Source organism: Ranitomeya variabilis, chromosome 8 (assembly GCF_051348905.1).
Source record: "Ranitomeya variabilis isolate aRanVar5 chromosome 8, aRanVar5.hap1, whole genome shotgun sequence".
NCBI lineage: Eukaryota > Metazoa > Chordata > Amphibia > Anura > Dendrobatidae > Ranitomeya > Ranitomeya variabilis.
In genome coordinates this window covers 105,478,563-105,502,586 of record NC_135239.1, presented here as the reverse complement: position 1 = coordinate 105,502,586, position 24,024 = coordinate 105,478,563, and the positions used below count along the sequence as shown (strand labels likewise).

The 24,024-nt window shown below is 42.7% G+C and overlaps 1 protein-coding gene across 4 annotated transcripts in view; it reads left to right on the top strand.

Annotated features, from left to right (window-relative positions):
- Positions 1–24,024, top strand: part of TPR (translocated promoter region, nuclear basket protein) — a 196,773-nt gene that overhangs the window by 29,070 nt on the left and 143,679 nt on the right. For all 4 annotated transcript variants that reach the window (XM_077277613.1, XM_077277611.1, XM_077277610.1 and 1 more), the window contains exons 6-11: positions 687–851; positions 970–1,062; positions 1,266–1,346; positions 18,291–18,378; positions 18,498–18,638; positions 20,416–20,507. In XM_077277613.1, coding sequence (XP_077133728.1) covers positions 687–851; positions 970–1,062; positions 1,266–1,346; positions 18,291–18,378; positions 18,498–18,638; positions 20,416–20,507 — 660 coding nt within the window. The remainder of the gene's footprint in view (positions 1–686; positions 852–969; positions 1,063–1,265; positions 1,347–18,290; positions 18,379–18,497; positions 18,639–20,415; positions 20,508–24,024) is intronic.

Genomic DNA, 24,024 nt, shown 5'->3' with positions numbered 1-24,024 from the left:
GGTAGCATTGATTTGATTGTTCATCTGCGCTTTTAGACACATTCAGAGGGCCGTACTACAACTGGAGCCACTCGCGTCCATGAATTGCAGCAAACGAGCCCGGCAGCTGCATGTTGTTGGCATGCACAGTCTGGACTGCTATTGTCACCAGATTCATACATCCTGCTGTTTTGTTGTTGTTGCTTTTTCCCACATTGACACTGTGAACACAACCGTACACTGGGCAAAAATATGTTCATCTGACCAAGAACTTTATCAGTGTGTTCGATCTTGGTGGGGGGTTTTAATGTACATCTGATCCCATTTTCTGTGATTTGTTTCAAAATTGTAATTTATTAATCTTTTTCCAAGTGTAATGGAGGAAAAGCAGAATGTACAGTTCATAGAAAAGTGACTTCAGAATTATTCTGGTGAATGTAAATACTTCCTGACACAGCCTGTAATAGAACAGATGGGGCCTTTTGATTGTTAACACGTTAGTGGCTTCCTAAGTTTTAGCTTGGATTGCGCTCATTCATTAGATTTTTCTATAGCGATCATAAAATATAACAAAGAATAAGAAATGTATTTTTGCAGAATGTTGTTTGTTCATGACTTTAACTTCAGTAGGACAGGCTAGCTCTAAGAACCTTGGGTGTTTTTTCTTTTGCCTGATTTCTCTTCCATTTTACCCCCCTCCTCACAAGTATCGGGAGAAGCGCTTGGAACAAGAAAAGGAACTTCTGCAAACCCAAAACAACTGGCTGAACAATGAACTGCGATCGAAAACTGACGAACTTTTATCTGTTCAAAGACAGAAAGGCAATGAAATCTTAGAACTTAAAGGAACTCTGGAGAATAAAAAAGATGAGGTAACTTTGATATTTTGCTTAGGATGGATCTTGCTTTACCCCTACTACTGTTAATTGACAATCATTACCTAGTGTTCGGAAGCGCCTTAATTTTTTTTAATTTTTTGATCTTTCGAAGGTTATTCGACTGGAAGGACAGGTTAAAAGTCTGAAAACAAGCAATGAAAATCTCCAAAAACAAGCTGAAGATCTAATGAATAAACTAAAAGAGGCAAGCAGAATTTCTTATAACCTCCACAGTGTAGATTTGTTACAGCCCCGCTCTGATTCCTGACAATATATTGAGTATGTCAATTGTATTTGATTTTCTTTTGGTTTGTTAAATAGTTGAGAAAGACAAACATTACAGAAAACCAAGTTAAGAATTTTTTTTTTTTTCAATGATGTTAATAAAACTTTTTTTTGCTTTTACAGGCAAAGGACAAGCAAGCCAGTGTAGAAGAAAAGTTTCATAATGAACTCAAAGCAAATGTTAAACTCTGTAACCTCTACAAGGTAAGGCTACATGTCAGACAGAGGGTCTACCTAAAGTGTTACTTACACATAATCATGGTGCTGTGTCACAACTAACTTTCTAGACATGAGTTGACAAACACAGAAACACAACTATATATGACACAATTGGGGTGGTGTCCTGACCGCCATGTGAAGCAGATGAGGAGCTGATCTCCCTCTCTGCATCCTGTCTAAATAACAGCACTGACCCAGCATACCTTCTCGGAAACAGTCCCTGACCTGTATCAGGGTACCCAGAGCCAAAGGAGAGCAGTCTGTATGGGCTAGAAGTTGAGATGACACGCAGCAGGAGGCAGAAGCAGAGAGATTGTGATGGTGACATCTCCAAGATGTCACCTCCACACAAAACCTCGGGCAGTGACAGAGCATCAATCAAGCTGGGGAAGCTTGCAAGAGCAGTGAAAGACTCCCCGACACATCCTGTCAAACACAAGCCCCTACAGGTACTGAAGAGGATGGGGGGACATGTGAGGAGACACGGAGCAACATAACTGAGAGCCTCCTGAAGGGTCAATTACATATGGCTACAAATACAAGGCAGGAGTAAGATAAGGAGCCCACTGAGATGTTTACACAGCTATACATGGCAGCAGCTCTGTCTTGCATGGCTTCAGGGAGCCGATGGGTGATCTCCAAGAGGACAATGAATGCATAAAGCAGGACATGAACAAGTCTAATGAAAGGTTGGGGGACATGGAGAAATAAGTCAGTGTGGTAGAAGACCTTATATTCTGTATACAGAAAGATGTTAAAATGAATAAGCAAAACATCAATATTCTTAACAAAGTGGATGACCTAGGGAATAGGTCCAGAAGAAATAATTTACTTATCGTGGAGGATCAAGATCCAGATGTATACTTTGAATCCTGGTTACTGAAGAAATTCAACAAGGAAGCCCTGACCCTGCTTTTTACCATACAACGTGCACACAGGGTACCCCCTTTAAGGTGCACCATCCTGCCCTACTACAATGACATTGTCGCACTTCAGAGACAAAATTCTGTGCAAAGCTAGACACCATGAAGATTTATCCATCAATGGTACAATTGTATCCATATATCGTTATTTCTCGGCATAAGTGCTAAGGAGAAGAGAGCAGTTCATGGATGTAAAGAGGAGACTGCGTGCGAAACAGGTGCCATATTTCTTGTAGTATCCGGCACGTCTGAGTGGCTGTGGCGGGAAAAGTGCGGCTGTTTGATAACCCAAAAGAGACAGTGACTTAGAAGGACATTAACGAATGGTCTCTGCGCCCTGTAAATTGAGTAGGGAGCATTTCCTGAAGGAAACCAGTGACATTATATATTACTTTATTTTTCTTTCTTCTCTTATCGCCCGGGAATTTCTTTGTTTCCCCTAGAGGTTATGAATGACATATGTCCACGCTGGACTGATGATTGTACGTCACGAGAATGAGGGGTGTAAGCTCTGGAGACAAGTTTAAGGGTATGTGCACACGTTCAGGTTTTTTTGCGTGTTTGCGATAAAAACGCTATAAAAACTCAAAAACGCATACATTATGCATCCTATCATTTAGAATGCATTCTGCATGTTTTGTGCACATGGTGCGGTTTTTTCCACGAAAAAAAACCCACCGCGGTAACAAAAGCAGCATGTTCATTAATTTTGCGGATTTTCCGCGTTTTTCCTGCAATTCTATGCATTTAAAAAAAAATGCACAAATAACGCATCAAAAACGCATGAAAAAAACGCATGCGGATTTCTATTAGAAATGTCCGATTTTTGTCAGGAAAATTTCTGCTAGAAATCCTGACGTGTGCACATACCCTAAAGGTTTTATTTTATACACCCAAAATGAGAAAAAACAATCTATGGGTGCTAAACTCAGGCTAATTAATAGCCCTGCCCTCCACTGGTTTGGAGGCATAGGTTTTGTTATTTGTTATATTATGTTTGTATTGTTACGTAAAAGGGGAATATATTCTAGAGAATCTAATAACTCCAAGGAAACTTCCGGGAATGTCAGAAAAATAAATGGTTCTGTAATCTACAGGAGGTATACTGGAATACATATGTCTGATGAGAAATGTTGTATTCAGGTAATATATTGGAACGTCAGGGGTTTAGAGGAAGCGGTGAAAAGAATTGCTGTATTCTCATATCTACGTCGGCACCGGCCCGGCCTGGGATAGTGGGTCTATCAGCAATGCACGTGACAGAAGATAAGTTACACCTGATGATATATACTACATCTGGTGTAGTATATATCCCCTATGTTACTCCTCATCACATAGGTCACTGTCCTGCATAGATTTGGATATAGGTAATGATAGTATTTTGGGTTACATTACAGGAGAAATCGCAGGAACTGCAGCAAGAGGTCATGATGCAAGAGGGAAACTATATAGACAATCCATCGGGAGCGAATAGGCAGCAGTGGGAGTAATCTCAGAGGGACATGATGGATGGGGTTGGCGTCCCAGAGGCGTATGTTCACCAACCAAAACATTTTTATTCAAGGGGAAAGTGTGGGACATTCCCTGGCAACAATAGTAATGGCACACAGAGTCTGCACATATACTTAACCCTTTTGTGCCAGAGCCTGTTTTCGCCTTTGTGACCAGGCCAATTTTTACAATTCTGACCACTGTCACTTTATGTGGTTTTAGCTCTGGAACGCTTCAACTTTTCCCACTGATTCTGAGATTTTTTTTTTTTTTTTTCGTGACATTGTACTTTATGGTGGTGATAAAATTTGTTCGATATGACTTGCATTTATTTCTGAAAATATCGGAAATTTTGCAAAACTTTTGAATATGTCACAATTTTGAAACTTTTAAACTTTATGCCCTTAAACCAGAGTTATGTCACATAAAATAGTTAATAAATAACATTTCCCACATGTCTACTTTACATCAGCACAATTTTTTCAAACAGTGTTTTTTTATGTGAAGTTAGGGTTAAAAGTTGACCAGCAATTCCTCATTTCTCCATAACATTAACAAAACCATTTTTTAGGGATCTCCTCACATTTGAAGGGACTTTGAGGGGCCTATATGACAGATAATATGCAAAAGTGACACCATTCTAAAAACTGCACCCCTCAAGGTGCTCAGAACCACATTCAAGAAGTGCTTCACAAGCATTAATGAAATGTGGAAGTAAAAAATAAACACTTTAATTTTTTCCCCAAAAATGTTACTTTAGCAGTAGAAATGGGCGAACCCGAACAGTAAAGTTTGGCGTCCTTACCAAATACATACTGTTAGGGCGCGGACATGGAACACAGACTTCATCAGGAAGTCCGTGTTACTGTTTGGGTTTGGCTGCCCGAACACCGGGTTTTTGTCACGTGCATGACAGCGCTGCAAACACCTCTTCTCATCGGCTTGAATTCAAAAAGAAAAGGCTGGTTGTCAAAAATCGGGGAGACCTCACGCCATTTTTTTTTTCTATTATTTTTGTATTTAAATAATTAAAAAATATGGTGTGGGGACCCCTCTATTCTTGATAACTAGCCTTGCTGATAGCTGAGGGTTGCAGCCCCCAGGTGTGAATTTTGCATGGCTGGTTATCAAAAATATAGGGTAATCCACACCGTGGTGTATTTTCTTTTTTTTAATATTTATTTGTTGTTCATGAGTCGTCTAATGAATACTCCCATCCGCCGCTCATGCTCCCTCTGTTATTAGCGGCAGCAAGTGTCGGATGATGGGAGCTGTAGTCCCATCCGCTGACACCAGTGACCAGAGGTAAACTTTATACCTCCGATAACAGCTGAGCACTCACAATGTCTTTTGACAGCGTGGGAACCGCGGCTCTCTGACCTGTGGGGATGATTTCACTGCCGACCAGAAGTGTTGTTTGCCGCACTGTTATGCACATGACAGCGTGGCAAACACTGGATGTTCAGGCCCCCCATTCAAGTGAATGGGGTCTGGGTTCAGGTCCTGGTACTGTTATGGTACTCGAACCCGAACCTTTTGTAACTGTTCGGCCGGTCCCGAACAGCCAGATGTCCGCCCAACTCTATTTAGCACCAAATTTTTCATTTTCACAAGGGTAACAGGAGAAATTGAAAAACAAATTTTATGGTGCATTTTCTTCAGAGTACACAGATACCAAATATGTGGAGGAAAACTATTGTTTGGGTGCACAGCAAAGCTTTGAAGGGAAGAGCGCCATTTGACTTTTGGAATACAAAATTGGCTTCAATCAATAGCCAACGCCATGTCACATTTGGAGAGCCCCTGAGGTGCCTAAACAGTGGAAACCCCCCCCCCCCCCCCACAAATGACCCCATTTTAAACACCTAGACCCCTCAAAGACTTTATCTAGATGTGTGGTGAGCACTTTGAACCCTTAGGGGCTTCACAGAATTTTATAATGCTGAAAAACTTGAAATGTGAAAATTTTCCCAACAAAAATGTTCCCATTTTTTTAAAATTTTCACAATGGCAACAGGAGAAAAGAGATGCCAAAATTTGTTGCACAATTTTTCCAAAGTATGCAGATACCCCGTATTTGTTGAAAAAGAACTGCTTGGGCGCATGGTAGGGCTGGAAAGGGAATGAGCGCTATTTTGGCTGCAATAGGTCGCAGATACCATATCACGTTTGAAGTGGCCCTGACCACAGAAACTTCCCAGCCCCCCCACCACCCAGGTGATCACAGTTTGTAAACTACACCTCTCAAGGAATTCATTTAGGGGAGTAGTGAGTATGTTTAACCCTCAGGCGATTCACAAACTTGAATAAAATTGGGCTGAGTAAATGAATTATTACTTTTTTTTCCACTTAAATGTTGAAGATAGAAGATATCAAAGGGTTAACATCATTGGGACCTGATCCAATCAGGTACCGATGTCACCTGTCAGAGCTACCTCTCTGCACGGGTTTCAGTGCTTGCAGGACCCTGGGGGTCCTGAGGGGCTGCGAGACCATCGACAGCTCATAAACGTTGGCGCTGCACAGAGCCCAACCAGAACCGGCGTTTTTGTACAATGGGTGGTCTCAAAGTGGTTAAACTAATAGCAGAACTGGAAAATAATTACGGACACTTCAGATATGTTATCCACAGAGCAAGAGGATGATATATCCCTATACTTATAGGCAGAGAAAGATGCACTCTTGCTATAATGGAGGTGCAGACTGGATGTGAATTTAACCCCTTCCCGACCTGTGACACAGCGTATGCGTCATGAAAGTCGGTGCCAATCCGACCTGTGACGCATATCCTGTGTCACAGAATGATCGCGTTCCTGCAGGCCGGGTGAAAGGGTTAACTCCAATTTCACCCGACCTACAGGAACAGGGGGAGTGGTACTTCAGCCCGGGGAGGAGGCTTCGCCGCCCCCCCCCCCCCCCCATGGCTACGATCGCTCTGATTGGCTGTTTCACTTTCAAAAGCCAATCGGAGCAATTGTAACATTTCAGCAATGAAAATTGATGAAATAATACAACCCAGCCATGTTTGAACAATACAAGTCATAACTGGTACGGGAGGAGAGAGGACCCTGCCTGCGAAGGCTCACAATCTACAAGGGATGGGTGAGGATACAGTAGGCGAGGGTAGAGCTGGTCATGCAGCGGTTTGGTCGATCGGTGGTTACTGCAGGTTATAGGCTTGTCGGAAGAGGTGGGTCTTCAGGCTCTTTTTGAAGGTTTCGATGGTAGGCGAGAGTCTGATGTGTTGTGGTAGAGGGTTGCAGAGTAGGGGTGATACGCAAGAGAAGTCTTGTATACGATTGTGGGAAGAGGAGATAAGAGGGGAGTAGAGAAGGAGGTCTTGTGAGGATCGGAGGTTGCGTGTAGGTAAGTGCCGGGAGACGAGGTCACAATAGCTGCAATAGCATTGGCCATGGCTGAAGACCCCGATCTGCCCTGCCACACACACACACACACACACACACACACACACACACACACACACACACACACACACACACACACACACACACACACACACACACACACTGACAGCGGCGATCTGACACCGTTGTCAGCGTTTCTTACCCCTCCGGTCTGTCCCCACTGCCCTTCTCTCCGCTCCGCCCCCCGGTCCTGTCCTATCACCGTGATCAAAATAAAAAAATAGTAAATAGCCCCCCCCTCCCCACTAGGGCTAGGGTTAGGGCTAGAACTAGGGTTAGGGCTCGGGTTAGGGTTGCAATTAGGGTTAGGGTTGCAATTAGGGTTAGAACTAGGGTTAGGGTTAGAATTGGGGTTAGAATTAGGGTTAGGGTTAGAATTAGGGTTAGAACTAGGGTTAGGGTTAGAACTAGGGTTAGGGTTAGAACTAGGGTTAGGGTTAGAACTAGGGTTAGGGTTAGAACTAGGGTTAGGGTTAGAATTAGGATTAGAGTTAGGGTTAGAACTAGGGTTAGGGTTAGAATTAGGGCTAGGGTTAGATCTAGGGTTAGAATTAGGATTAGAGTTAGGGTTAGAACTAGGGTTAGGGTTAGAATTAGGGTTAGGGTTAGAACTAGGGTTAGGGTTAGAATTAGTGTTATATCTAGGGTTAGGGTTAGAACTAGGGTTAGGGTTAGAACTAGGGTTAGGGTTAGAATTAGGGTTAGGGTTAGAATTAGGGTTAGAACTAGGGTTAGAGTTAGGGTTAGAATTAGGGTTAGGGTTGCAATTAGGGTTAGAATTAGGGTTACGGTTGCAATTAGGGTTAGAACTAGGGTTAGGGTTAGAACTAGGGTTAGGGTTAGAATTAGGATTAGAGTTAGGGTTAGAACTAGGGTTAGGGTTAGAATTAGGGCTAGGGTTAGATCTAGGGTTAGAATTAGGATTAGAGTTAGGGTTAGAACTAGGGTTAGGGTTAGAATTAGGGTTAGGGTTAGAACTAGGGTTAGGGTTAGAATTAGTGTTATATCTAGGGTTAGGGTTAGAATTAGGGTTAGAACTAGGGTTAGGGTTAGAACTAGGGTTAGGGTTAGAACTAGGGTTAGGGTTAGAATTAGGGTTAGAATTAGGGTTAGGGTTAGAATTAGGGTTAGAACTAGGGTTAGAGTTAGGGTGAGAATTAGGGTTAGGGTTGCAATTAGGGTTAGAATTAGGGTTACGGTTGCAATTAGGGTTAGAACTAGGGTTAGGGTTAGAATTAGGGATAGAATTAGGGTTAGGGTTGGAACTAGGGTATGTGCACACGGTGCGGATTTGGATGTGGATTCGCAGCAGTTTTCCGTGCGGTGTGCAGTACCATGTAAACCTATGGAAAAGCAAATCTGCTCATGGTGCAGAAAATACCGTGCGTAAATGCTGAGTTGTCTTTTCCGCAGCATGTCAATTCTTTGTGCGGATTCCACAGCGTTTTACACTTGTTCCTCAATAGGAATCCGCAGGTGTAAAACCGCATGTGAAATCCATAAAAAACCCCAGGAAATCCGCGGTAAATCCGCAAGTAAAACACAGTACGTTTTACCTGCGTTTTTTTTTTTTTTTTAAACGGTGCGGAAAAATACGCACACGAATCCGCAACGTGGGAACATAGCCTTAGGGTTAGGGTTGGAATTAGTTATGGTTGGGATTAGGGTTGGGGTTGGAATTAGGGATAAGATTAGGGTTAGCGGTGTGTTGGGATTAGGGCTAGGGGTGTGTTGGGGATAGAGTTGTGGTTAGGGTTATGATTAGGGTTGGGATTAGGGTTAGTGTTGGAGTTAGAATTGAGGGGTTTCCACTGTTTAGGCACATATGGGGGTCCCAAACGCGACATGGCGCCACCATTGATTCCAGCCAAGCTTGCGTTCAAAAAGTCAAAGGACAAAGTGGACAACAACTATTGAGGTCTAATTTCTCCTGTTACCCTTGTGAAAATAAAAAATTGCGGGCTAAAAAATTTTTGAGGAAAGAAAACTGATTTTATTTTCACGGCTCTGCGTTATAAACTTCTGTGAAGCACTTGGGGGTTCAAAGTGCTCACCGCACATCTAGTTTAGTTCATTGGGAGGTCTAGTTTCCAAAATGGGGCCACTTGTGGGGGAGCTCCAATGTTTAGGCACACAGGGGCTCTCCAAACGCGACATGGTGTCCACTAACGATTGGAGCAAATTTTTCATTCAAAAAGTCAAATGACGCTCCTTCCCTTCCGAGCCCTGCCGTGCTCCCAAACAGTGGTTTACCCCCACATATGAGGTATCGGTGTACTCAGGAGAAATTGCCCAACAAATTTTAGGATCCATTTTATCCTGTTGCCCATGTGAAAATGAAAAAATTGAGGCAAAAAATGTACTTTTTTATTTTTACGGATCAATTTGTGAAGCACCTGGGGGTTCAAAGTGCTCACTATGCATCTAGATAAGCTCCTTGGGGAGTCTGGTTTCCAAAATGGGGTCACTTGTGGGGGAGCTCCAATGTTTAGGCACACAGGGGCTCTCCAAACGCGACATGGTATCCGCTAAAGATTGGAGCCAATTTTTCATTCAAAAAGTCAAATGGCGCTCCTTCCCTTCCGAGCCCTGTCGTGCGCCCAAACAGTGGTTCCCCCCCCACATATGGGGTATCGGCGTACTCGGGATAAATTGGAGAACGCCTTTCGGGGTCCACTATCTCCTTTTACCCTTGGGAAATTTTAAAAAATTGTTGCTAAAAAATCATTTTTGTGACTAAAAAGTTAAATGTTCATTTTTTCCATCCATGTTGCTTCTGCTGCTGTGTAACACCTGAAGGGTTAATAAACTTCTTGAATGTGGTTTTCAGCACCTTGAGGGGTGCAGTTTTTAGAATGGTTTCACTTTTGGGTATTTTCAGCCATATAGACCCCTCAAACTGACTTCAAATGTGAGGTGGTCCCTAAAAAAAAAAAAAAAAAAAAAGGTTTTGTAAATTTTGTTGTAAAATTGAGAAATCGCTGGTCAAATTTTAACTTCCTAGCAAAAACAAAAATTGTTTCCAAAATTGTGCTGATGTAAAGTAGACATGTTGGAAATGTTGTTAACTATTTTGTGTCACATAACACTCTGGTTTAACAGAATGAAAATTCAAAATTTGAAAATTGCTAAATTTTCGCCAAATTTCCATTTTTTTCCACAAATAAACACAAAAATTATCGACCTAAATTTACTACTAACATGAAGCCCAATATGTCACGAAATAACAATCTCTCAGAATCGCTAGGATCCATTGAAGCGTTCCTGAGTTATTACCTCATAAAGGGACACTGGTCAGAATTGCAAAAAATGGCCAGGTCATGAAGGGGTTAATCCACAAACAACATCATAAAGATAAACCGTCACACTCAAAAAAACAAATCTTTAGTAAAGAAAAAGATTTATTTCAATGACAAAAAAAGGGCAATAAATTCATCAGTCAGGTCAAATGAGGAAGGCAAAGCTAACGTTTTGTCCCTATATTGGGTCTTTTTCAAACCTTGCTCTTATAATTAGAATATACCTTACTGGCGGTGATGGAGCTGATGGAGATCTCTGCACCAAATCTCCATATGCGCATGTGCCGCCCCCAGCAGCCATTTTCCTGGAAGTCCACCTCATAGTAAATCATGGAAGTGCGTGGTCTCTGGGCTTTCACAAAATGTCGGCGGAGCCCCCGAACCACCGAACACCCACAGCATCACACATCCGAACACCCCTTTCTCCCAGTCTGGGGTCCGCAGCATCGCCCCACTCCTGCCTCCGCCAGCAGCGACTCTGGGACCCCGCTTCACCGCGCAGCCATCCCCCCCGGTGGTAAGCAATAAGACGCATGGATTGTAAGAAGCACCACCATTTTATTAAAAAGGGTTTTTTTTCCCCCCCTATTTTTCTCCTCAAAATTTGGGGTGCATCTTATAATCTGGTGCGTCATATAAACCGCAAAATACGTACTTTATTCATAGAGTATATAGAACACCGACCTAACTTTTTAGAACTGCGGTACGTCCAAATGGAGATTGTCTAAGATGTGGAACTGGAGATGCATATTTGTTTCACATGTTTTTGCAGTACAGTAGAATGGGCTCCTACTGGAAAAACAGATATTTTGGACATTCAGTCGATTTTGAATCCCCGATGGCTATAAGTCTTTAGTGAACATTATATCAAGCACGCATACTTATTGCTAGATGCTCAACCACTGACAGTTAATGAGTTAATAAATAAGCTAAACAATATTATTTGGTGGAAAAAGAGCTACACTATATAGAAAGAGAAAATCAATCAAGAAATTTTATGGCAATTATAGAAATAAAGGTATATGGCAATTTCTGCTTTCAGGAACACTTGTGGTCTGATAATTCCAGGTTAAATGATATAGGTATGATCATTACAGATGCAAACTAATTGTTATAACTGAATAGCAGATTTTCTAAAGTATATACATCATTAAAAAAATGATGGTATGAATATAGATTTCCTTGAAATGTTCTCAAGGAGGGTTGTATTAGTTTGGTTGCATGGACAAAATAGAATCCTTGGCTGATGAGAACTTTATTGTATTTTATGTATAACCAAAACATAACGATACCATGTAATAGTGAAAATCTTTGTTCCACTGATTTTTGTAAAAATGTTACTGTCATTTTCTTAATAAAAATGAGATCATACACTAGCTGAAGAGCCCGGCGTTGCCTGGGTATAGTAAATATCTGTGGTTAGTTATAGCACCTCACTTCTCTTATTTTCCCATCACGCCTCTCATTTTCTCCCTTGCACCTCTTATTTTCCCCCTCACTCCTCTCATTCCCCCCTAACACTTGTCGTTTCGACCTCACATCTGTCATTTTCCGATCACTTCACTATTTGCACTCACACCTTTTCATTTCCACCTTACACCTCTCATTTTCCCCTCAATATATACATGTTTGTCATCTCCCTTATATATAGTATACACCTGTATGTCACCTCCTGTATATAGTATATGTCATCTCCCCTGTAAATAGTATATACCTGCTGTATGTCATCTCCTCCTGTATATTGTATATACTTATGTGTCATCTCCTCCTGTATATACTATACAGTGCCTACAAGTAGTATTCAACCCCCTGCAGATTTAGCAGGTTTAATAAGATGCAAATAAGTTAGAGCCTTCAAACAAGAGCAGGATTTATTAACAGATGCATAAATCTTACAAACCAACAAGTTTTGTTGCTCAGTTAAATTTTTATAAATTTTAAACATAAAAGTGTGGGTCAATTATTATTCAACCCCTAGGTTTAATATTTTGTGGAATAACCTTTGTTTGCAATTACAGCTAATAATCATCTTTTATAAGACCTGATCAGGCCGGCACAGGTCTCTGGAGTTATCTTGGCCCACTCCTCCATGCAGATCTTCTCCAAGTTATCTACGTTCTTTGGGTGTCTCATGTGGACTTTAATCTTGAGCTCCTTCCACAAGTTTTCAATTGGGTTAAGGTCAGGAGACTGACTAGGCCACTGCAACACCTTGATTTTTTGCCTCTTGAACCAGGCCTTGGTTTTCTTGGCTGTGTGCTTTGGGTCGTTGTCTTGTTGGAAGATGAAATGACGACCCATCTTAAGATCCTTGATGGAGGAGCGGAGGTTCTTGGCCAAAATCACCAGGTTGGCCGTGCTATCCATCTTCCCATGGATGCGGACCAGATGGCCAGGCCCCTTGGCTGAGAAACAGCCCCACAGCATGATGCTGCCACCACCATGCTTGACTGTAGGGATGGTATTCTTGGGGTCGTATGCAGTGCCATCCAGTCTCCAAACGTCACGTGTGTGGTTGGCACCAAAGATCTCGATCTTGGTCTCATCAGACCAGAGAACCTTGAACCAGTCAGTCTCAGAGTCCTCCAAGTGATCATGAGCAAACTGTAGACGAGCCTTGACATGACGCTTTGAAAGTAAAGGTACCTTACGGGCTCGTCTGGAACGGAGACCATTGCGGTGGAGTACGTTACTTATGGTATTGACTGAAACCAATGTCCCCACTGCCATGAGATCTTCCCGGAGCTCCTTCCTTGTTGTCCTTGGGTTAGCCTTGACTCTTCGGACAAGCCTGGCCTCGGCACGGGAGGAAACTTTCAAAGGCTGTCCAGGCCGTGGAAGGCTAACAGTAGTTCCATAAGCCTTCCACTTCCGGATGATGCTCCCAACAGTGGAGACAGCCAGGCCCAACTCCTTGGAAAGGGTTTTGTACCCCTTGCCAGCCTTGTGACCCTCCACGATCTTGTCTCTGATGGCCTTGGAATGCTCCTTTGTCTTTCCCATGTTGACCATGTATGAGTGCTGTTCACAAGTTTGGGGAGGGTCTTAAATAGGCAGAAAAGGCTGGAAAAAGAGATAATTAATCCAAACATGTGAAGCTCATTGTTCTTTGTGCCTGAACTACTTCTTAATACTTTAGGGGAACCAAACAGAATTCTGGTGGGTTGAGGGGTTGAATAATAAATGACCCTCTGAAAAAACTTTTCCCAATTTAAAAAAAAAAAAATAAACAAAGAAATAACATTCTTTTTTGCTGCAGTGCATTTCACACTTCCAGGCTGATCTACAGTCCAAATGTCACAATGCCAAGTTAATTCCAAATGTGTAAACCTGCTAAATCTGCAGGGGGTTGAATACTACTTGTAGGCACTGTATACCTGTATGTCATCTCCTCTTATATATAGTATATACCTGTATGTCATCTCCCCTGTATATAGTATATACCTGCTGTATATGTCATCTCCTCCTCTATATACATATGTCATCTCTTTTATATAGTATATACCTGTATGTCATCTCCTCCTGTATATAGTATATACGTGTCATCTCCTGTATATAGTATATACCTGTGTCATCTCCTCCTGTATATACGTGTCATCTTCTCCTGTATATAGTATATACCTGTGTGTCATCTTCTCCTGTATATAGTATATACCTGTGTGTCATCTCCTCCTGTATATAGTATGTACCTGTATGTCATCTCCTGTATATAGTATATATCTGTGTCATCTCCTCCTGTATATAGTATATACGTGTCATCTCCCCTGTATATAGTATATACCTGTATGTCATCTCCTCCTGTATTAGACCTTGTTCACATGTTATTTGGTCAGTATTTTTACCTCAGTATTTGTAAGCTAAATTGGCAGCCTGATAAATCCCCAGCCTACAGGAAGCCCTCCCCCCTGGCAGTATATATTAGCTCACACATACACATAATAGACAGGTCATGTGACTGACAGCTGCCGTATTTCCTATATGGTTCTGTTGTTGCTCTTGTAGTTTGTCTGCTTATTAATCAGATTTTTATTTTTGAAGGATAATACCAGACTTGTGTGTGTTTTAGGGCGAGTTTCGTGTGTCACGTTGTGTGTGTTGAGTTGTGTGTGGCGACATGCATGTATCAACTTTTTGTGTGTCGCGTTGCATGTGACAGGTTAGTGTAGCAAGTTGTATGCAGCAAGTTTTGCGCGTGGCAAGTTTCATGTGTGGTGCGTTTTGAGTATGTGCAAGTTTTGTGTGAGGCAACTTCTGCATGTGTTGCAACTTTTATGCATGTGGCAATTTTTCCGCGTGTGCAAGTTTTGCGTGTGGCGAGTTTTCCATGAGGTGAGTTTTGCACGTGTGGCGAGTTTTGCGTGAGCCTGGTTTTGCATGTGGCGAGTTTTGAGTGGCGACTTTTGTGTTTCGACTTTTATGTGGCAAGGTTGGTATATGTGTGGGGAAATGTGTGCTGAGGGTGATATGTGTTCAAGCACGTGGTAGTGTGTGGTGCATTTTGTGTGTGTTCATATCCCTGTGTGTGGTGAGTATCCCATGTCGGGGCCCCACCTTAGCAACTGTACGGTATATACTCTTTGGCGCCATCGCTCTCACTCTTTAAGTCCCCCTTGTTCACATCTGGCAGCTGTCAATTTGCCTCCAACACTTTTCCTTACACTTTTTCCCCATTATGTAGATAGGGGCAAAATTGTTTGGTGAATTGGAAAGCGCGGGGTTAAAATTTCGCCTCACAACATAGCCTATGACGGTCTCAGGGTCCAGACGTGTGACTGTGCAAAATTTTGTGGCTGTAGCTGCGACGGTGCAGATGTCAATCCCGGACATACACACACACACATTCAGCTTTATATATTAGATATACCTCCTGTATATAGTATATACCTGTATGTCATCTCCTGTATATAGTGTATATACCTGCTGTATGTCATCTCCTATATATAGTATATACCTGTATGTCATCTCCTCCTGTATATAGTATATACCTGTGTGTCATCTCCCCTCTATATAGTATGTACCTGTATGTCATCTCCTCCTGTATTAGACCTTGTTCACACGTTATTTGGTCAGTATTTTTACCTCAGTATTTGTAAGCTAAATTGGCAGCCTGATAAATCCCCAGCCTACAGGAAGCCCTCCCCCTGGCAGTATATATTAGCTCACACATACACATAATAGACAGGTCATGTGACTGACAGCTGCCGTATTTCCTATATGGTACAGTTGTTGCTCTTGTAGTTTGTCTGCTTATTAATCAGATTTTTATTTTTGAAGGATAATACCAGACTTGTGTGTGTTTTAGGGCGAGTTTCATGTGTCACGTTGTGTGTGTTGAGTTGCGTGTGGCGACATGCGTGTAGCAACTTTTTGTGTGTCGAGTTGCATGTGACAGGTTAGTGTAGCAAGTTGTGTGCAGCAAGTTTTGCGTGTTGCGAGTTTTATGTGGTGCGTTTTGAGTATGTGCAAGTTTTGTGTGAGGCAAATTTTGCATGTGTTGCAACTTTTGTGCATGTGGCAATTTTTCCGCGTGTGCAAGTTTTGCGTGTGGCAAGTTTTCCATGAGGTGAGTTTTGCACGTGTATCGAATTTTGCGCGTGGCGAGTTTTGAGCGGCGACTTTTGTGTTTTGACTTTTATGTGGCGAGGTTGGTGTATGTGTGGTGAAATGTGTGCTGAGGGTGGTATGTGTTCAAGCACGTGGTAATGTGTGGCACATTTTGTGTGTGTTCATATCCCCATGTGTGGTGAGTATCCCATGTTGGGGCCCCACCTTAGCAACTGTACGGTATATACTGATTGGCCCCATCGCGCTCATTCTTTAAAGGGAACCCGTCACCCCGTTTTTTGAAGAGGAGCTAAAAATAGCGTTAAATAGGGGCAGAGCTGGGCGTTACATTAATGTCTTTTGTGTGCCTTTATTACCCACCTATGCTGCCGAAATACCTTTGCAAAGTCGCCGTTTTGTGCTGTCACTCACGCTGGTCTGGTCCTATGGGCGTGGTGACAGCGCTGTTTCTCCCCCAGATCAGGCTCAACATTCCGTTGGTGGCGTAGTGGTGTGCGCATGTCCAACAGAGAATATCCACTGCCCAGGAGATGAAAAAGAGCGCGATCTGCGCTATTCAGCCGTTTACCGGTGGGCGCAGCCATCTTTCCTGTGGCCGCGCGTGCGCAGATGGAGCGCTCTGCTGCCCGGGGCTTCAGGAAAATGGCCGCGGGATTCCGCGCGTGCGCAGATGGAGATCGCGGCAGGAAACGGCGACTTTACAAAGGTATTTCAGCAGCATAGGTGGGTAATAAAGGCACACAAAAGACACTAATGTAACGCCCAGCTCTGCCCCTATTTAACGCTTTTTTTTAGCTCATCTTCAAAAAACGGGGTGACAGGTTCCCTTTAAGTCCCCCTTGTTCACATCTGGCAGCTGTCAATTTGCATCCAACACTTTTCCTTTCACTTTTTCCCCATTATGTAGATGGGGGCAAAATTGTTTGGTGAATTGGAAAGCGCGGGGTTAAATTTTCGCCTCACAACATAGCCTATGACGGTCTCAGGGTCCAGACGTGTGACTGTGCAAAATTTTGTGGCTGTAGCTGCGACGGTGCAGATGTCAATCACACACACACACACACACACACACACACACACACACACACACACACACACACACACACACACACACACACACACACACACCTTTATATATTAGATAGAATATCTATATACACTCACCGGCCACTTTATTAGGTACACCATGCTAGTAACGGGTTGGACCCCCTTTTGCCTTCAGAACGGCCTCAATTCTTCGTGGCATAGATTCAACAAGGTGCTGGAAGCATTCCTCAGAGATTTTGGTCCATATTGACATGATGGCATCACACAGTTGCCGCAGATTTGTCGGCTGCACATCCCAAAGATGCTCCATACAAGGCAGGATGGATCCATGCTTTCATGTTGTTTACGCCAAATTCTGACCCTACCATCCGAATGTCGCAGCAGAAATCGAGACTCATCAGACCAAGCAACGTTTTTCCAATCTTCTACTGTCCAATTTCGATGAGCTTGTACAAATTGTAGCCTCAGTTTCCTGTTCTTAGCTGAAAGGAGTGGTACCCGGTGTGGTCTTCTGCTGCTGTAGCCCATCTGCCTCAAAGTTCGACGCACTGTGCGTTCAGAGATGCTCTTAGGCCTACCTTGGTTGTAACGGGTGGCGATTTGAGTCACTGTTGCCTTTCTATCAGCTCGAACCAGTCTGCCCATTCTCCTCTGACCTCTGGCATCAACAAGGCATTTCCGCCCACAGAACTACCGCTCACTGGATTTTTTTTCTTTTTCGGACCATTCTCTGTAAACCCTAGAGGGGTTGTGCGTGAAAATCCCAGTAGATCAGCAGTTTCTGAAATACTCAGACCAGCCCTTCTGGCACCAACAACCATGCCACGTTCAAAGGCACTCAAATCACCTTTCTTCCCCATACTGATGCTCAGTTTGAACTGCAGGAGATTGTCTTGACCATGTCTACATGCCTAAATGCACTGAGTTGCCGCCATGTGATTGGCTGATTAGAAATTAAGTGTTAACAAGAAGTTGGACAGGTGTACCTAATAAAGTGGCCGGTGAGTGTATATCTATATCTGCCTAGGTAATAGCCATTGGTCTCTCTGATTTGTACAAATTGCCATTTCTGATGCTTTTACCTGCTTCCATTTATGTTTTCAGTACAAGTTGTAGACTGCGGTAATCAAAGATTAGTGAAAGAAATTCCCCCCTTTTTTTTGCTGCATGTTTTTCCAGAGTGCTGCAGACGATTCTGAGGGAAAGAGTGTAGAATTGACACGGGCGGTGGAAGAACTTCAGAAACTCCTCAAAGAAGCTGGTGATAGTAAGTTAGAATTTGTGTAATCCTCCCTCTGTATACTGATGCTATTGCTTCTCTGATTACCTGTTAATACCATATGTAATCTTGATGATTTCATTTTTTTTTTTTTTTTTTTTTTTAAGATAACGCCTCTATTCAGGATCAGCTAGGAGAAATGGAAGCTGGGAAATGTCAAGTAGAGAAAGACCTTGGTGAAAGAATCAGTAAACTAGAGCGGGAACTTGAAAATGCAAATGATTTGCTTTCCTCCACCAAGCGGAAAGGTAGTCTGGATTGCTTTAATGCAGTGGGTCTGTAAAGTATTTAGACCCCTTTAAATTTTTAACTGTAGGTTTCATTGCAGCCATTTGGTAAATTCAGAAAAGTTCATTTTTTCTCATTAATGTACACTCTGCACCCCATCTTGACTAAAAAAAAAACAGAAATGTAGAAATTTTTGGCAAATTTATTAAAAGAAAAACTGAAATATCACATGGTCATAAGTATTCAGAACCTTTGCTCAGACACTCATATTTAAGTCACATGCTATCCATTTCCTTGTGATCCTCCTTGGGATGGTTCTACTCCTTCATTGGAGGCCAGCTGTGTTTTAATTAAACTGATAGGACTTGATTTGGAAAGGCATACACCTGTCTATATAAGACCTTACAGCTCACAGTGCGCGTCAGACCAAATGAGAATCATGAGATCAAAGGAACTGGTTAAGGAGCTCAGAGACAGAATTGTGTCCAGACACAGATCTGGCCAAGGTTACAACAGAATTTCTGCAGTACTCAAGGTTCAAAAGAGCACAGTGGTCTCCATAATCCTTAAATGGAAGATGTTTGGGACCACCAGAAGTCTTCCTAGACCTGGCCGTCCAGCCAAACTGAGCAATCGTGGGAGAAGAGCCTTGGTGAGAGAGGTAAAGAAGAACCCCAAGATCACTGTGGCTGGGCTCCAGAGATGCATTAGGGAGATGGGAGAATGTTCCACAAAGTCAACTATCACTGCAGCCCTCTACCAGTCGGGCCTTTATGTCAGATTGGCCTGACGGAAGCTTCTCCTGAGTGCAAGACTTATGAAAGCCCGCATAGTTTGCTAGAAAACACAGTAAGGATTCCCAGTCTATGAGAAGAAAGATTCTCTGGTCTGATGAGACGAAGATAGATGTTTTTTGGTGACAATTCGAAGCGGTATGTGTGGAGAAAAACAGGCACTGCTCATCAACTGCCCAATAACATCCCAATATTGAAACATGGTGGTGGCAGCATCATGCTATGGGGGTGTTTTTCAGCTGCAGGGACAGGATGACTGGTTGCCATTGAAGGAAATATAAATGCGGCCAAGTACAGCAATATCCTGGATGAAAACCTCTTCCAGAGTGCTCTGGACCTCAGACTTGGCCGAAGGTTCACCTTCCAACAAGACAATGATCCTAAGCACACAGCTAAAATAACAAAGGAGTGGCTTCAGAACAACTCTGTGACCATTCTTGACTGGCCCAGCCAGAACTCTGACCTAAACCCAATTGAGCATCTCTGGAGAGACCTGAAAATGGCTGCCCACCAACGTTCACCATCCAACCTGACGGAACTGGAGAGGATCTGCAAGGGGGAATGGCAGAGGATCCCCAAATCCAGGTGTAAAAAACTTGTTGCATCATTCCCAAGAAGACTCATGGCTCTACTTGCTCAAAAGGTGCTTCTACTCAATACTGAGCAAAGGGTCTGAATACTTATGACCATGTGATATTTCAGTTTTTCTTTTTTAATAAATTTACAAAAATGTCTGCATTTCTGTGTTTTTTTTTTTTCAGTCAAGATGGAGTGCAGAGTGTACATTAATGAGAAAAAAATGAACTTTTTAGAATTTACCAAATGGCTGCAATGGAACGGTGAAAAATTTAAAGGGGTCTGAATACTTTCCGTACCCACTGTACTTCTAAAGTATCATTGCAGTCTGTAAGGGATTTTCAGAGCATTTTGTAACATTTTATTGCTGTAAATAGTCTAGAAATGAGTACAGAATCCTACATCTCGGTTCACTTCTTACTTTTAGGTGTTCTGTTGAGTGAAGAAGAATTAACTGCAATGTCCCCAACAGCTGCGGCTGTGGCAAAAGTTGTGAAACCAGGAATGAAATTAACAGAGGTAAAATTCTTCTACCTTGTTTTCAATGCGTTAGCAAATTATTATTATTCATTTATATAGCACCTTTGATTCCATGGTGCTGTACATGAGAAGGGGCTACATAGGGGTTCATGTTCTATGCGAATTTTTCACGTGCCTGAAGTAATTGCGCTAACTAATTTGAGTTGGCTCGAACCCCTCTGAGGAGAAATCTGAGCTGGTGGCAGCGAAGTGTGTTCTGGGCTAGGTAGGTGCCGCTGGCTGCAACAAAACGGGGTTTTATAAGCTATTGTCTGGCTGCGGCCTGAGCATTTATAATTCCCTCGCTGCAGCATGCTTGCTAGCCAGTCCACAGTGAAGCGGCCCATCCGGCGACTAATTATCCTAGGTGTAGTTCCCTGACTAACCTGAGGGTGAGGGGGGCGCTGGAGAGCCTCAAGTTCCGAAGCGGAACTGGAAAGCGGGATATACATAAATCCCTGCAGTTCGTGACATATTGTAGCAGCAGTGGGATAACTAAAATAAGCTCCTGCGTAAATTGATAGGTCAATAGCCCTGTTTGTGTTTTCATCACATTGTAGCAGTGGTGGGATAACTAAGATAAGCCCCCCTGCACATGTGATAGCCGTGTGCTGGTCAAAGGTCATCCCCGAACCGTGATATGTCCTCAAACTTAGTACAATTATATGTAGAAAGAATATCCCATAATGTGCCAGACTAAATCCTCTGCATGGACAGAGTAAAGGGTTCAGCACATGGAAGAACAAAGATCCTATAAAGGATTGTACACCAGAACCATGTTGTTAGAAAAGTGTTCAATTTTATTTATAATGATATAAAAAGAAATGTGATTTGTTTAAAAACATGTATAAAAAGTAGAAAAATCAAAAGGTGGCACCACGAGCCTACAGGTTTTAAATACAGGTAAGAATCACATGAAAAATACCTATAACCTCTAACCGTCTCAAACACATAAATAAAAGACACTCTCTGCTGTCTACTGATATCCTGATAATAAGGTCTAGCTATAAGGTCAAGTGACATCGTGTGGAAATACTCAGCAGATATATTGCCATTGTTATTGAAACAAAAATAATGAACATGCGATTAGCTGTGGTGAGATGTGGAGCGAACCCCAACACCCCAATGTACGTTTTGGTGTCTTACCTTCTTCTGGGGGTGGCATCACAACACCAGCAGAGGCAACCATTTATACCATGCTATGACCAATCGGCTGAAAAGTACTCATCAGATTTATAATTCGTTTAAATGGAGTTAAATGTAGGTGGAGTAACCATCGATTAACATATGATAAAACTGCAATGGACACAGTTATTAACATAACTCCGCATTGATAGGCATAGAATATTGGTTCAGTTCAAATGGAAGTCATCCTTCCTCATTATTAAATGTACACATCCCAGCTAAACCGTCCAATCAAATACAGATACAACTCAGATACACTGATTCCGATCATCATCATTAATATGTATGTAAAGCATTCAGTAGGTTAGGTTGGGGATGTTATCTGATCTCCATGCTCATTAATATCCTTCCACACCCTAGCTAGACCATCTAATGAGGGCTGGTGGCAACATCTCATTGCGATGCAAATTGGTGCACTTCACGCCGACGAAGCAGGAGAGGCACATCCCAGGATTGTCATGGATGGTTGTCTGATCATGAGACCCGAAGTTGCCGCCCATGTTGATCACGTGAGCACGAGTCAGGTCACATGGTCGGAGTGCTGACTCTGTAGGCATGCCCAGGAATGCATACATCCAGGACGACCATCCTAATGAGAGATAAGTATCCGGACAGAGACAGATATAGAGAACCCGGAGGAAACGCACGCAAACATGGAGAGAACATACGAACTCTTTGCAGATGTTGTCCTTGGTGGGTTTTGAACCCAGGACTCCAGCACTGCAAGGCTGCTGTGCCACCGTGCTGCCCATATAATGAAAGGAAGGAACATTGGAGAAATTAATCATTGTTTCCCTTTTGTTGTAAGCCCTGTAGGAATTTTGGCGCACGGACAGATGGCGCATTATATCACGGCCTTGGTGGAGCATGTTACTAACTGGGAAACCTTGTATTTTTGGCCATGTGATGAATGGCACACAGTAGCACGCTCTATATTCGGGCATGCAATGTATTTTCTCCTCGGACAACAGGCAACTTTGTTATAAACTTGTATCCATTGGAGCCAAAAATATCTAGTTTCCAGGTGTGCTCTACTTTATATCCATTTCCTTTTTCCTATGGGTTTTTCCTCCCTGGTGGTGAGGCTGTCTCCAGCCTGAAGATACTATCCCAGGGAGAACACGCCATGGACTGCACTGTAGTGTACCTCCCTGCAGGCACAATTTTATCGCCGTTCATCGGTCTGCCATGTATCAGTGTACATATGCTCTGAGAAAGACCGTTGAGGGGGGGGGTGACCCTGCTGGTATAATTGAGGTTGGATAGCTGGGCTGAATCCCTTCAGTATCGCCTCCATATTTCTCATGGGCTTTCCTGAGTGTCCCTCTCCTCTCTACTCTGTATGGGCCATCCTTCCCTCATCTCCTGCTCTTGTTCTCTTGCAGCCTTTTTGGCTGTGCCTCCTGCTTCTTTTGGGCCATATCAGGAGTAGTCTTTGGTATGAAACACCTCCCTGATCGCTCACTTTCTACTTAAACTAGAAACTGTTGTTCGATTGCTTCATTGGGGACACAGGAAGACCATCGGTGTATGCTGCTGACACTAAGGAAAAAAAAAAAAAGATTCTCAGCAGGTTACTCCTGCCTTCTGGCACAAGCTACCGTACTTAGTTTTAGTAGGAGTCCGACACAGGTCTGAGTTACAGATCTATTTCTTCCTTTTTTTTTTTTCTTTACCAATTGTCCTTTTCTATCCTTCTTTTAGTTTGGGAAACAGAGCGGAATGCTTCTCTGTTACCCTACATAGAGACCAAAACACACATTTACGATCCGGTGACTAGGTGGACAGTCCTTTCCATTGCTTCCTGAGCGCGCACGTAGTGTAAACTGATCTCTGGTCACAGTGAAGATGTTTCCAGGGACCCCAGAAGAGTCCCTGACCAAGTGTGCTTTCGAGGCTACTGGCTCGGCCCAGAGTCCAGTCTTCCCCGCTACCTGGGTTCGCAAAACGGTCTCCACTTGAGCCAAGCATCTATGACAGGGCTTTGTTTCTGGCGTATCATCCCCCGAAATGAGTGAGAAAGGGAGAAGGTGTAAACCGGCACTAGTGCCTATATAATGTGATGTATCATGTAATAAATCAAGAATCTTTCTTTAAATAATCACAACAAACCAGAAACACCATTTTATATGAAAAAAAAAAATAGCAAAACATACTTTTACAAAACTTAATAACGAAGTACCCAAAGCACAATATATTTGATAGCTCTAGCAAACGTCCGCTAGACAAATATACAAATCCATATATTTGGGATGAATTGGATTGCCATATCTAAGTAATAACACCCAAGCTGGAAAGTTAATGAAAAAATTAGTATGATAATTTATATAAA